Source organism: Dendrobates tinctorius, unplaced genomic scaffold (genome assembly GCF_039654945.1).
Source record: "Dendrobates tinctorius isolate UK_male_01 unplaced genomic scaffold, ASM3965494v1 ptg000028l, whole genome shotgun sequence".
NCBI lineage: Eukaryota > Metazoa > Chordata > Amphibia > Anura > Dendrobatidae > Dendrobates > Dendrobates tinctorius.
In genome coordinates this window covers 71891041-71905879 of record NW_027361696.1, presented here as the reverse complement: position 1 = coordinate 71905879, position 14839 = coordinate 71891041, and the positions used below count along the sequence as shown (strand labels likewise).

Here is a 14839-nt window from a genome sequence, read left to right as displayed (position 1 = left end):
AGAAGTGCAACCTGTATCTCAGCTCACTCTCTCCTAAAGTGCACCTGAGCCTATTAAGGTGTGTCGCTCCCAACCCTTTCACTAACAGCTCAGATACAAAAGGTTTGTGTTATCGCAATGTGTAAGTGCGCACCAGATCTGGTCTACGTGGATGGATGGACTTTTTAGTAAATATGTTTGAAAGGCTAAAATGGAAATGGCTGCAGCAAAGGATTTCATATTAAACGCTATTAAAAGGCAGTTCTGGGGGAAACCACATGCAAATTAAGCCGAGCATCTGGAGGGTGGCTGATATTGTGGTAGGAATGGGGGTTGTAATACGTGAGGTATGTTGATTGCCGCACTGGATACTCTACAGAATAGAGAGTGAATACAAAGAGCATCTCTGGACAACCGTCCTGTGCTACACAGGCAGCCCACTGATGTGAAAGGACATTTCATGATGCTTGATTTCTCCAAGGGTCACTTAAAGGGTTTTCTGATTTTAGAAAATGCACGTCCCCGGTTGCAGTTTAAAAAACAAACAAAATAAATATTATACCTTACTCACCCTCCCAAGGTCTAGTGCCGCTGCTCCAGCTGTCCGTTATTGTCTGCAGTGCTGATGTTATGTTGACCGCACTGCAGCCAAGCAGTAAGATCAACGGCTCGTGCTGGCTACTTGGGAAGAGTCACTGAGCTCAGTTATTGCCTGCAGCGCTGTCGACATGATATCAGTGATGAATACAATAAAAGACACAAGGAGCAGAGGTGGAAAGTCAATGCCGGACTCCGGGAGATTGAGTAAATAACAGTTTGTATTTTTTTTTCTTTAAAAGGGGTTACCCAGGACTTTGACATTGATGGCTTATACTTTAGGATAGGTCATCAATGTTTGGTCGATGGGGGTGCGACACCCAGCACCCTTTGCCAAACAGCTGCTCCCGGTGTTGGCGGTGGCCGAAACTGCTAAGTTACTACATCAGCTCCATCGACTGTATAGTGGATGTGCCCAGGTACTGCACATTCATCCCCTATTCAAATCAATAGGGGGCGGATGTACAGTACCCGGCCACGGCCTCTAATCTGTCGATGAAGCTGTGCATCTCTGGCCGACACCGGGAACAGCTGATCTGCAGGGGTGCCCATCGATCAGACATTGATGACTAAAGGGTGAGCCATCAATATAATATCAAAGTCCCAGACAATGCCTTTACACAAACTGCATCTGCGGCCAAGGGGCTATCCGAAAACAGAACACCTCTTTAAGGCTCCATACACATTAGATATAAATTGTCCAAACCCAACAATTTTGTCAAGACTGCTCAACAGTCTAATGTTTATGAAGGCCTGCCGACTCTCCCCAGACAAATAATGTCAGGAAACATAAGGATCCGGTGGACGGCAATCACCTGATCCTTTTGCCCGGTCACTGCCAGTTCATTCTAGCAGAGACTTTCTCATATAGCCGACCTGTCCTGTGTATAGAGGAGTCAGGACAGATAGCTGTTAGCCAAATGATGGTTCAGTTGACAGCTATTTTAATTGTGTTGTCACCTTTACTACCAAGTTCCTCAGCCCAGTAGCGTAGCTACCAGGGGGGCAGAGGGGGCGGTGGCCCCGGGCCCCGCACTCTGAGGGGGGCCCACCCAGATTTACGCTACTGTAAACTGTATTTGCAGCAGAGCAAGGAGAATCATTCATATCACTGCTCTCTGCCGCTATGTTCTCTTCTCGGCCACAGGACCTGTGATGAGGTCACAGGAGGGGAGGAGTAGAGGTCACATGATCAGGGGCCTCACTGACTGTATGCACTATGCAGGACTCTGCTGTGCTGGTTGTCATGGTGCGCTGGATGAGGAGAAGTTTGTGTGTGGGGTAAGGAGGGGGTTACAGGGGGGTGCATGTACGAGGTGTACGGAGCGGAGCCGCGTGTGTAAGAGGTGTACGGAGCGGAGCCGCTTGTGTAAGAGGTGTACGGAGTGGAGCGGAGCCGCGTGTGTGAGAGGTGTACGGAGTGGAGCGGAGCCGCGTGTGTGAGAGGTGTACGGAGCGGAGCCGCGTGTGTGAGAGGTGTACGGAGTGGAGCGGAGCCGCGTGTGTATGAGGTGTACGGAGCAGAGCCGCGTGTGTACGAGGTGTACGGAGCGGAGCCGCGTGTGTACGAGGTGTACGGAGCGGAGACGCGTGTGTACGAGGTGTACGGAGCGGAGACGCGTGTGTACGAGGTGTACGGAGCGGAGCCGCAGGTGTACAGAGCGGAGCCGCGTTTTTACGAGGTGTTCGGATCGGAGCCACATGTGTACGAGGTGTTCAGAGCGGAACTGCGTGTGTACGAGGTGTATGGAGCAAAGCCATGTGTGTACAAGGTGTACAGAGCGTGGCCTCGTGTGTACAAGGTGTACGGAGCAGAGCCGCATGTGTACGAGGTCTACGGAGTGAAGCCATGTGTGTACTGAGTGGAGCCATGTGTGTACTGAGTGGAGCCGTGTGTGCAAGGTGTACGGAGCGGAGCCGTGTGTGCAAGGTGTACGGAGCGGAGCCGTGTGTGTACGAGGCATAGAAAGCGGAACCGTGTGTGTATGAGGTGTGCGGAGCTATGCGTGTACAAGGTGTATGGTGGGGAGCATTCATATCTCCCAACCGTCTCGATTTTGAGAGAGAGTCTGCCCCGGTCGGGAGCTTACTTTTCCCGTGGACACAGGAGTACACGGCAGAGCCCCGAGGAGCACTTTAAAATTCACACGTGACGTTCCACCAGAAGTGACGTGCTGGAAGCTGACTGTAAATGAGGTAATTTCGGGAGGAGATTGTGACGGAACCATGGAGGCACTTCCGACAGCACGGACAGCAGGATCGCTTTGGACTCGAGGATGTCGGCCATGTGAGCGGATCATGATATCTCCTGCAGCGGGAGGCTCAGGTGGGCACTACAATGGGAGCCGGGCTGCTATAGTATCTTTATAGAATCTTTCTTTCTCTCTCTGTTTCTCTCTCGCTGTTCTTTCTTTCTCTGTTATTTCTTCCTCTCTCTAATCTTTTTTTCTTTCTTTCTCTCTGGTCTTTCTTTCCCCTCTTCCTTTCTCTCTCTGTTCTTTCTTTCCCCTTTCTTTCTCTCTAATCTTTCTTTCTCTCTTTTTCTCTCTGTTATTTCTTTCTGTCTCTCTGTTCTTTCTTTCTCTCTGCTCCTTCTATCTCGCTCTCTCTGTTCTTTCTTTCTCTATAATGTAGCTTCCTTCATATGGTATAATACAGCCCCCCCCAAAGAATATAATGCAGCCCCCCTCATATGGGGTATAATGCAGCCCCCCTCATATGGGGTATCATGCTGCCCCCCTCATAGGCGTATCATGTTGCCCCCCATCATACGGGGGATCATGCTGCCCCCTCCTCATGCGGGGTATATCATGCTGCCCCCTCATACAGGTATCATGCTGCCGCCCCCCCCCTCTACGGGGTATCATAATCATGCAACCAGGGCTCACTATGTAAATTAAAAAAAAACAAAACTATACTCGCCTCCCCTCCTCGCTCCCACGCTGATTTCAGCAGCGGCTCTGCTCTGATGTCAGGAGCTGTGCTGCAGTCAGACCGGCACACAGCGGGGACGCGATGAAGTGACGTCATCGCGCACCAGCTATGTGTCAGAGGAAGAGGGTAATGATGGGAGAGGGAGCATCATGTGACGCTCTCTCTTCCAATATTGCGGCACGCACTGGGGGCAGCGCTGACGCCGCAATAATGGAATAATGGAATATATATATATATATATATATATATATTATATATGGGTAGCACGGTGGCTCAGAGGATAGCACTGCAGCCTTGCAGCGCTGGAGTCCTTGGTTCGAATCCCACCAAGGACAACATCTGCAAGGAGTTTGTATGTTCTCCCTGTTTTTGCGTGGGTTTCCTCTGGGTACTCCGGTTTCCTCCCACATTCCAAAGACATACTGATAGGGAATTTAGATTGTGAGCCCCATCAGGGACAGTGATGGTGTGCGCAAACTGTAAATCGCTGCGGAATATGTTAGCGCTATATAAAAATAAAGATTATTATTATTATTATTTTTGGCAACAGCACGGTCATCTGCTTAGGTTCTCTGTTTAGGGGCCCACTCAGAAGTTTCGCGCCCCCCCCCTGAACCAAAACCCTAGCTACGCCTCTGCCTCAGCCATATTCTAGCTAATCATGAGGGGTCTCAGCAGGGGGACACTATCCAGAAACCTCCTCTGAAAAAGCAAGGACTGTCTAAAAGAGAGAACCCCAATGATCTCCAGTGCACATCAGCTGACAGTTTTCTTATGTGTCCATCACTGATAACAGCGGAATGTTTGATACTTGTTGCCATGGCTACAGAGGAAGTAAAGGTAAATATGTAAATAGAGTGTGAGCCGAAATAAATCAGACCTTGTCATTCTGTATGCACATGATGGCACCATGCGATGGGGTTTGTCTTCACACGTATTGGTGAAGATTTATTAAAACTAATGCATAGGAAAAATCAGAGAAGTTATTCGCGTCAACCTGTCATTTTTAAAAGCCGGAATCTGATTGTAACACTTTTTCTTTTCCACCTGTTTTAAGAAATCTGTCCCTTTCATGGGCTCAAGAGAATACAATCTCTTGAGCCCATGAAGATGCAAGTTTCCTTACACCAAACACAAAAATGAAAAAGGACCTTATCCCACTTAAAGGGAACTATCATCTGAAAATTACCAATGGTTTAAATCAGGTGTTTTTGTACTTTTTAAAATTTTGGCAAGTTTTCTTTTCTCATATCACAATGATTTAAAAAAAAAAAAAAATAGTAATATTGTAGTTCTCACACTGGCCAATGGGGCTCACTTCCAGTCCTTTCAGGAGGAGTTTCCAGCAGGTTCCTTATCATCAGAGGCAGGATTAACAGGGACAGGTCACACCTCTAAAAACAGCTCATAACTCAGTATCCACCAATCACAGAAGGCGATGCTACAGCTCCCGGTTCCCCCTCCTTTCACAATGTCCTTGTCAAATGCTCAATAGTTGCTTCAAAACAAAAGATAGGGCGAGGGTCTGACCATTGTGGCTATGTACATGTGTTGTTTCCTGAAACAACAGAAAGTTTGAGTGTAAACAGAGCCCCAGTGGCCAGTGTGAAAACTGCAAGATTTCTATTGTTTATTTCTAACACAAATTTGGATATTGGGAAAAAAAAATGTAAAAAAAAAACCTTGTGTAATGCAAAAACCTGATTTAATCAATAGGTCATTTTCTGATGATCACTTCCCTTTAAGCAATTCTTTATTTTCTGGCTGTTTCTACTATTTGTGTCTTACCTCAGATTTCATATATGCAGCTACCCCCTTGGCAGCCCCAATGATCACATAGGGGACTCTGTCTCCGAGGTTCGGGGCGCTGCCTGGATCTCTCTTTCGCATTCTGTGCAAACAACACCAGACAGTACAGTCAGAAGAAAGTGGTGTAACAACTAGCAAACCCCATCCACATGTAAGATCCATATAACGCCCAGAAAAGAAAAAAAAAATTTAAGTCTTAACCTGTTCACCCCTGGGCCATATTCCGTTGTTTTTCTTCCCTTTCTTCCAAATATAGGCTTGTTTTTTGTACGACGCGTATTACATTTGAAATTTTTTTTTGCTTTAGTCGCCATTTTCCGAGACCCATAGCGTCTCCATTTTTCAGATTCTAAGGCTGAGAGAGGGCTTTTTTTTCTGCGCTGAGCTGATCTTTTACTGATACCATGTGGGGTTAGATACAATGTTTTGATCACTTCCTATTGCAATGTTGCAGAGGCCAAAAAACATAATACTCGTGTTTTGATTTTTTTTCTCGTTACTCCGTTTACCAATTGGATTAATTTATTTTATATTTTGATAGAGCAGACATTTCTGAATGTAGCAATACTAAATATGTGTTGCTGCTTTTTTAATGGTTTTCTTTTCAATGGGTCAAAAGGGGGCGATTTGAAAATTAAGAAAAAAAAAATCATTTTTAAAAACTTTTTTCCCCCCACTTTTTCTAGTATTTTTTAGTCCCCACAGGGGACCTAAAAGCTGCCATCTGATCGCTTGTGCTATGTGTAGAAGAAATCCCGATCTCCTTTGAACGCTGGTCATGGGATTGTGTTCAGAGGAGAATCGTAATGACAGGTACGGGGTTCATCAGCGGACCCCTGGCTGTCATGACAACCCATTGGCGCCCCACGATTACATCAGGGATGCGCTGAGGCGAGAGTGGTATGTCATCCCTGTTGGCGCATATTAAATCCCATTGTCAGAGATTGACAGTGGAATTTAACAGGTTAAAAACCGCGATCGGGGAAATGTAACGTGTGGGGAAAGACGCAGGCTTATTAGTGTGTGAGCCGTAACAAAGGCAGGGCCTCAACATGTGACGTAAATATACGTCATATCTCAGGAAAGGGTTAAAGGGATGGTAATCTTTGCAACCATGGTAACAAACTACATATGAACCCTAGGTAGTCTTAATCTGCTATCTACCTGTCCCTTACCTTTTCCTTTCAAATATACACAAAAAGAAAGTAAGACGCATATACAGTTGTGGCCAAAAGTATTGACACCCCTGCAATTCTGTTAGATAATACTCAGTTTCTTCCTGAAAACGACTGCAAACACAAATTCTTTGGTATTATTATCTTCATTTAATTTGTCTTAAATGAAAAAACACAAAAGAGAATGAAGCAAAAAGCAAAACATTGATCATTTCACACAAAACTCCAAAAATGGGCCAGACAAAAGTATTGGCACCCTCAGCCTAATACTTGGTTGCACAACCTTTAGCCAAAATAACTGTGACCAACCGCTTCCGGCAACCATCAATGAGCTTCTTACAATGCTCTGCTGGAATTTTAGACCATTCTTCTTTGGCAAACTGCTCCAGGTCCCTGATATTTGAAGGGTGCCTTCTCCAAACTGCCATTTTAAGATCTCTCCACAGGTGTTCTATGGGATTCAGGTCTGGACTCATTGCTGGCCACCTTAGAAGTCTCCAGTGCTTTCTCTCAAACCATTTTCTAGTGCTTTTTGAAGTGTGTTTTGGGTCATTGTCCTGCTGGAAGACCCATGACCTCTGAGGGAGACCCAGCTTTCTCACACTGGGCCCTACATTATGCTGCAAAATGTGTTGGTAGTCTTCAGACTTCATAATGCCATGCACACGGTCAAGCAGTCCAATGCCAGAGGCAGCAAAGCAACCCCAAAACATCAGGGAACCTCCGCCATGTTTGACTGTAGGGACCGTGTTCTTTTCTTTGAATGCCTCTTTTTTTCTCCTGTAAACTGTATGTTGATGCCTTTGCCCAAGAAGCTCTACTTTTGTCTCATCTGACCAGAGAACATTCTTCCAAAACGTTTTAGGCTTTTTCAGGTAAGTTTTGGCAAACTCCAGCCTGGCTTTTTTATGTCTCGGGGTAAGAAGTGGGGTCTTCCTGGGTCTCCTACCATACAGTCTCTTTTCATTCAGACGCCGACGGATAGTACGGGTTGACACTGTTGTACCCACGGACTGCAGGGCAGCTTGAACTTGTTTGGATGTTAGTCGAGGTTCTTTATCCAACATCCGCACAATCTTGCGTTGAAATCTCTTGTCAATTTTTCTTTTCCGTCCACATCTAGGGAGGTTAGCCACAGTGCCACAGGCTTTAAACTTCTTGATGACACTGCGCACGGTAGACACAGGAACATTCAGGTCTTTGGAGATGGACTTGTAGCCTTGAGATTGCTCATGCTTCCTCACAATTTGGTTTCTCAAGTCCTCAGACAGTTCTTTGGTCTTCTTTCTTTTCTCCATGCTCAATGTGGTACACACAAGGACACAGGACAGATGTTGAGTCAACTTTAATCCATGTCAACTGGCTGCAAGTGTGATTTAGTTATTGCCAACACCTGTTAGGTGCCACAGGTAAGTTACAGGTGCTGTTAATTACACAAATTAGAGAAGCATCACATGATTTTTCGAACAGTGCCAATACTTTTGTCCACCCTCTTTTTTATGTTTGGTCTGGAATTATATTCAATTTGGCTTTAGGACAATTCTTTTTGTGTTTTTAATTTAAGGCAAATTAAATGAAGATAATACCAAAGAATTTGTGTTTGCAATCATTTTCAGGAAGAAACTGAGTATTATCTGACAGAATTGCAGGGGTGTCAATACTTTTGGCCACAACTGTATAAGAGAGCAGTAACGCATGACCTGACTACACACGGTCTGTTGTAGTCTGTAACCATAGAGACACATAGGAGTTGAATGCACAAAACTATAGATTTTTTTAAACCAAGAACACCCTGTATCCTTTTCCATTTTGGATGCATTGGAAAAATAAAAAAAATGTAAATTGAAATTGCAGAGTATAATTGATAACTGGAATATTCAGGCCCACAATTTAAAAATTAAAGAAAAAAAAAATTATTGAGTGGAAAATCAGAGAGAAATAATTACAGTCACAACATTGCTGACCCAGTATTGCGGGGTTTTTCTGTAACTGTTTTGTCTGGTAAAAGCTTCCATTAGGGGTGGAACATATGTGAAACCATGACATATGTAGTGAATTCACCAGGCACTGTGTTAGCTGCTCTGGCAAGATGGATGCCCAAGGGAGCCTGTCAACGGCTGCTAGCGTCAGTCAGCGGAGCGCAAAGCATCATGACTTGGTGGATCCACCCACACAGAAGCAACCGAGGTGGGTGGGAAAGGAAAGGTGCATAAGGTACTTGCCACTAGGGAGGGGGCTGAGACACCTGGTCAGCCTCGGCTGAGGACTCTGCTCAGCAATGTGGAAACCATAGAAATGAACAGGAAAAGCAAGCAATTTCCTCCATCTCTTTGGGGAGGCCCCGTTTAACTGCAGGAGTAATTGGCTGCTAGAACCGAAGTCATTTCTGTACTTTTACATAAGTACTCTACAAAATGATTAAGCAGCTGTGGGGAAAAAATGCTGCCAGGTTTAGAATTCTTTAGAAAATAGAAGAGTTAATAGTTTATTTTTTATCAATTAACAAAATGCAAAGAGAATTAACAAAAGAGAAATCTAAATCACATCTTGTGTGACCGCCCTTTGCCTCCATCACTTATCTTGTCACTTGTACACAGTTTTTGAAGGAGGCTGTTCCAAACATCTTGGAGAACTGACCCCAGATCTCCTGTGGATGTCAATCCTCCATGTAATCCCAGACAGCCTGAATGATGTGAGATCAGGGCTCTGTGGGGGCTGGATCATCACTTCCAAGACTTCTCGCTCTTTTTTACTCTTCGATAGTTAGTAGAATAGATTTGAGGCACACAGGCGCCTCCCTGATGGTACTGTATGATGGATATCTGTTTGTATTTCTCAGTATTGAGGACAAATCCCCAACTCCATTTTCTCAAATGCACCTCCAAACTTGTAGGACCCTCCACTATTCCTGCAGAAATTCATCACTGCACCACATTACAGTCAAAGTTATGTTTGTTTTACTGCAATTTTTCCATTAATTTCTTCCAATTTCAAAGGGAAGTTATCATGATGTGTCTTTCATCTCCTGCAATAAGTTCCATTGACTGACCTCTGCATCTATGGTCCCCAAGATTGCCCATTTCTTGGTGTCCACAATGCTGAGAAATCCAGGCAGATACTTATCCATCATGTAATACCATCAGGGACGCATCTGATTGACCCTAAATTTAATCTGCAGCAGAACAGTGACCCCAAAAATCCAGCCAATGTAATTAGGAACCATCATCATCTAAAGAAGAATGAAGAGTCCTGGAAGTGATAATACAGCCTCCACAGAGCCTTGATCTCCTCATCATCATCCAGTCTGTCTAGTATTACATAAGCAGAAAAAACGATTTGTACAAGCGACATCCACAGAGGATTTGAGGTTAGTTCTCTAAGATGTTTGGAACAACCTCCCTGCCAAGTACCTTCAAAAACATAGTAAAATGAAAAAAGTAGAACAACATTTTTTTAATTATTTAGATAGGTAAAACCTAAAAAAAAATGCAGTGGTAGAATGCCACAAGTCGTGTCGGTTTCATTCTCTGCCACATTTGGTTGTGCTGCAGGTGAGATGATCTGGATAGAAAGTATCCACCGCCTCTGGATGACAATACCAACTTCACGCGGTCACCAGAACACACTAATTCGGAAATCAGCTTTTTACTCAAGGGGAAATATTGTAAAAATACTACAAGAGGTGCGCACACATGGACCAGACAGTGGTGAAGCAACCAAAGCTTTTGCAGACAATGATAGCGCAGAATGAGCATGTGCGACCACCGCTCTTGCAGACAGTGGTGGAGCAGAATGAGCATGTGTGACCACTGCTCTTGTAGACAGTGGTGGAGCAAAATGAGCAAGTAAGACCACTGCTCTTGTAGACAGTGATGGAGCAGGATGAGCATGTGCGACCACCGTTCTTGTAGACAGTGGTGGAGCAGAACGAGCATGTGCGACCACCGTTCTTGTAGACAGTGATGGAGCAGAAAGAGCATGTGCGACCACCGTTCTTGTAGACAGTGATGGAGCAGAAAGAGCATGTGTGACCACCGCTCTTGTAGACAGTGGTGGAGCAGAATGAGCATGTGTGACCACTGCTCTTGTAGACAGTGATGGAGCAGAATGAGCATGTGCGACCACCGCTCTAGTAGACAGTGATGGAGCAGAATGAGCAAGTGCGACCACTGCTCTTGTAGACAGTGATGGAGCAGAATGAGCATTTGTGACCACCGCTCTTCTAGACAGTGGTGGAGCAAAATGAGCAAGTAAGACCACTGTATTGTAGACAGTGATGGAGCAGGATGACCATGTGCGACCACCGTTCTTCTAGACAGTGGTGGAGAAAAATGAGCAAGTAAGACCACTGCATTGTAGACAGTGATGGAGCAGGATGACCATGTGCGACCACCGTTCTTGTAGACAGTGGTGGAGCAGAATGAGCATGTGCGACCACCGTTCTTGTAGACAGTGGTAGAGCAGAATGAACATGTGCGACCACCGCTCTTGTAGACAGTGATGGAGCAGAATGAGCATGTGTGACCACCGCTCTTGTAGACAGTGATGGCGCAGAATGAACATGTATTACCAACGCTCTTGTAGACAGTGACGGCGCAGGAAGAGCATGTGTGACCACCGCTCTTGTAGACAGTGATGGAGCAGAATGAGCATGTGTGACCACCGCTCTTGTAGACAGTGATGGCGCAAGATGAGCATGTGTGACCTCCGCTCTTGTAGACAGTGATGGCTGTTGTGAGTTCATTTTCCCCTTCGTCACTGAGGTCTGGTAAACTCCCTATTCTGGTGAAGGAAGGTAATGAGCCTGAATATCAGGCACCCGAACCTGATGAGGATGACTGGCTGAGTGGAGTCACGGACTGGATATAAGGCTGCCGGCGCCCTTCTGCCCTGCGGGTGATTTCTCTGTGGACTTCTAGGACACCAGTCTGATTCCTGCTCCTCTAAGCTAAGTTTTTCTGCTTTGCCTGTTTGCATTAGTGTTTTGTTTTTGTTTTCCTTGCTTTTCTGGATTCTGCCATTGCCTGCTGGGGTGAGCTGAATCTCCTTTTGCCTGTAGCGCTGTCTTCAGAATATTCCTGAGTACTGACATAGCTTTTTTGAAGCCTAGCGTCTTCAGGGCCTTTTTCACTGTCAGTCTGTTGGCTCTTATTTTCATTGGGTTTTTCACGGATTGCAGACAGCAGCCTTCCTGTCCTTTTCTATCTAGCTAGATTGGGCCCCGTCTTTGCTCAGTCTATCTTTCTGCCTGTGTTGGTGTTTTCATCTTGCTTCGCCGTCATTGTGTGTTGGGGGCTGCCTATTGCTTTGGGGTCTGCTCTGGGGCAGTTTAGTTTTCCCCTTTCTTTCTTTAGGCCTAGCTATTTCTCCAGCTGTGATCGAGGGGTCTAGGGCATCGTAGGAACCCCCCACGGCTACTGCTAGTTGTGTTGATAGGTTCAGGGGTCTGCAATCCGATAGCTGCCAACTTCTCTGGTTTTCTGGACTTAGCTAGCATTTCTGTTTTTGCCTCCTACGGTGACTCAATCATAACAGAATCACCCGCCATACTGCAGATCCTAGGATACTCAATAGCAGGAAAGAATTTTTTTTTTTTTTTTAAACACAAAAGTGTGTATATTCTTTCCTCTATTTTCTCTCAATGGAGATAAAGCAATTGTCTGATCGTGAGGAGCAGCTCGCTGCGGAAGTGCGGGGAATTTCCGCCTACCTTGCTCGTTCGCATGCTGTTGAACCAAAGATCCCTACACCTGATGTATTTTTTGGGGATCGATCTAAATTTTTGAGTTTCAAAAATAATTGTAAATTATTTTTTGCCTTGAAGCCTAACCAGTCAGGGAGCTCCGCGCAGCAGGTTAAAATTGTCATCTCTTTGCTGCGTGGCGATCCCCAGGATTGGACGTTTTCTTTGAAACCAGATGATCCTATTCTGACTAATGTGAACGCATTCTTTCAAACTTTGGGGTTGTTGTATGACGAACCTAATGCTATTGATCAGGCTGAAAAGACCCTGTTGGCATTGAACCAGGGTCGAGATTCTGCAGAGTTGTACTGTCAAAAGTTCCGAAAGTGGGCGGTCCTTACTACCTGGAATGATAATGCCTTGGCTGCTCTCTTTCGGAAGGGTTTGTCAGAAGCCGTAAAATATACTATGGTGGGATTTCCTGTTCCCTCTGGTCTGGACGATTCTATGTCATTAGCCATTCAGGTTGATCGGCGTTTACGTGAACGCAGGATTGCACGAGAGGTGTTGCCACCGGTTGAACAGACGTCTGAACCTATGCAATGTGATAGAGCTTTGTCTAAGGCGCAACGTCAGGAGTTCAGAAGGCGTAATAAGCTGTGTTTTTTCTGTGGAGATGCCTCGCATATTATTTCTGTTTGTCCTAAACGAGAGAAATGCTTTGCACACACGTTTTCTGTTGGTGGTGTTCAACCTAAGTTTCTTCTGGCAATTACTCTGATCTGCTCCCTGTCCACATTTTCCGCCAAGGCTTTTGTGGATTCGGGAGCAGCGCTAAAACTAATGGACTTGGATTTTGCTAAACGTTGTGGATTTCCGATGACACCTCTGCAGACGCCTATCCCTTTGAGGGGGATTGATGCTACTCCTTTGGCTAAAAATAAACCTCAGTTTTGGACCCAGGTGGTCATGCGGGTCGCCCCAGACCATCAAGAAAATTGCAGATTTTTGGTGTTGCGTGGTCTGCATGATGCCGTTGTTCTGGGGTTTCCCTGGTTGCAAATTCATAATCCAGTTTTGGATTGGAAATCTGTGTCTGTGGTGAGTTGGGGTTGTCGGTGTACCTTTAGTGAGGCTCCGTTTTTTTCCACCTCTCCTCAGTCGCATGATGTTCCTGACTATTTGGCGGACTTTTATGATGTATTTAGTGAGAATGAGTCTGCATCCTTGCCTCCTCATAGGAGTTATGACTGTGCAATTGAACTAAGCCCGGGGTGTAAATTTCCCAAGGGTCGGCTCTTCAATTTATCTGTACCCGAGCACGAGGCTATGCGGTCCTATATTAAGGAGGCGTTGGAAAAGGGTCATATTCGACCATCCTCTTCACCCTTAGGTGCCGGTTTTTTTTTTTGTGGCCAAAAAGGATGGTTCTTTAAGGCCTTGTATTGATTATCGTGCCCTCAATAAAATTACTAATTAAATATCAGTATCTGTTACCCCTGATTTCGGATCTATTCTCTAGAGTTAGAGGTGCTTGCTGGTTTACCAAGCTTGACCTCAGGGGGGCGTATAATCTTATCCGCATTAAGCAGGGGGATGAATGGAAGACGGCGTTTAATACTCCGGAGGGACATTTTGAGTACCTGGTGATGCCTTTTGGGCTCACTAATGCCCCTTCTGTCTTCCAGTGCTTCATGAACGATATTTTCCGAGACTTTGTCGATAAATTTTTGATTATCTATCTGGATGATATTTTGATCTTCTCCAAGGATTGGGATTCTCATGTGGAACATATTCGGACTGTGTTCCGGATCTTGAGGGAGAATTCCCTGTATGTCAAAGGATTGAAATGCCTTTTTGGAGTACAGAGGATTTCATTTTTGGGATTTACTTTGTCTCCGTCAACTATTGAAATGGACCCGGCCAAGGTACAGGCCATTTATGATTGGGTTCAGCCCACTTCTTTGAAGGCCCTCCAGAAGTTTTTGGGTTTTGCTAATTGTTATCGGAAATTTATAGCAAAATTTTTTAGTATTGCCAAGCCATTGACTGATCTGACTAAGAAGGGTGCTGATGTGTTGAATTGGTCTCCGGAGGCTGTTGCTTCCTTTCAGGAGCTGAAGCGAAGATTTACCTCCGCCCCGGTTTTGCGGCAACCTGATGTCTCACTCCCGTTCCAGGTAGAGGTGGATGCTTCTGAGATTGGTGCAGGAGCTGTTTTGTCCCAAAAGGCTCCTGTAACAGCTAAAATGAATCCCTGTGCTTTCTTTTCCCGAAAGTTCTCTCCATCTGAACGTAACTATGATGTGGGGAATAGGGAACTGTTGGCCATGAAATGGGCATTTGAGGAGTGGAGACATTGGTTGGAGGGAGCTAAACATCAAGTTGTGGTCCTCACTGACCACAAGAATTTGATTTACCTAGAGTCGGCTAAACGCTTGAACCCTAGACAGGCTAGGTGGGCCTTGTTTTTTACACGTTTTGATTTTGTGGTCTCTTTTCTTCCTGGAACTAAGAATGTCAAGGCACGCTCTCTCTAGGAGTTTCTTTGCTGATTCTCCTGTGGTGACCAAGCCTGCTACCATCTTAGGCGAAGGGGTAGTTCTTTCTGCCATCTCGCCCGATTTGAGACTTGCTCTGCAAGAGTTCCAGGAGGACAAAC

General features: G+C 45.4%; 1 protein-coding gene across 1 annotated transcript in view; it reads right to left on the bottom strand.

The window, feature by feature from the left end:
- Positions 1–14839, bottom strand: part of POLD1 (DNA polymerase delta 1, catalytic subunit) — a 141103-nt gene that overhangs the window by 41012 nt on the left and 85252 nt on the right. The window contains exon 22 of the mRNA XM_073570976.1: positions 5299–5401. Coding sequence (XP_073427077.1) covers positions 5299–5401 — 103 coding nt within the window. The remainder of the gene's footprint in view (positions 1–5298; positions 5402–14839) is intronic.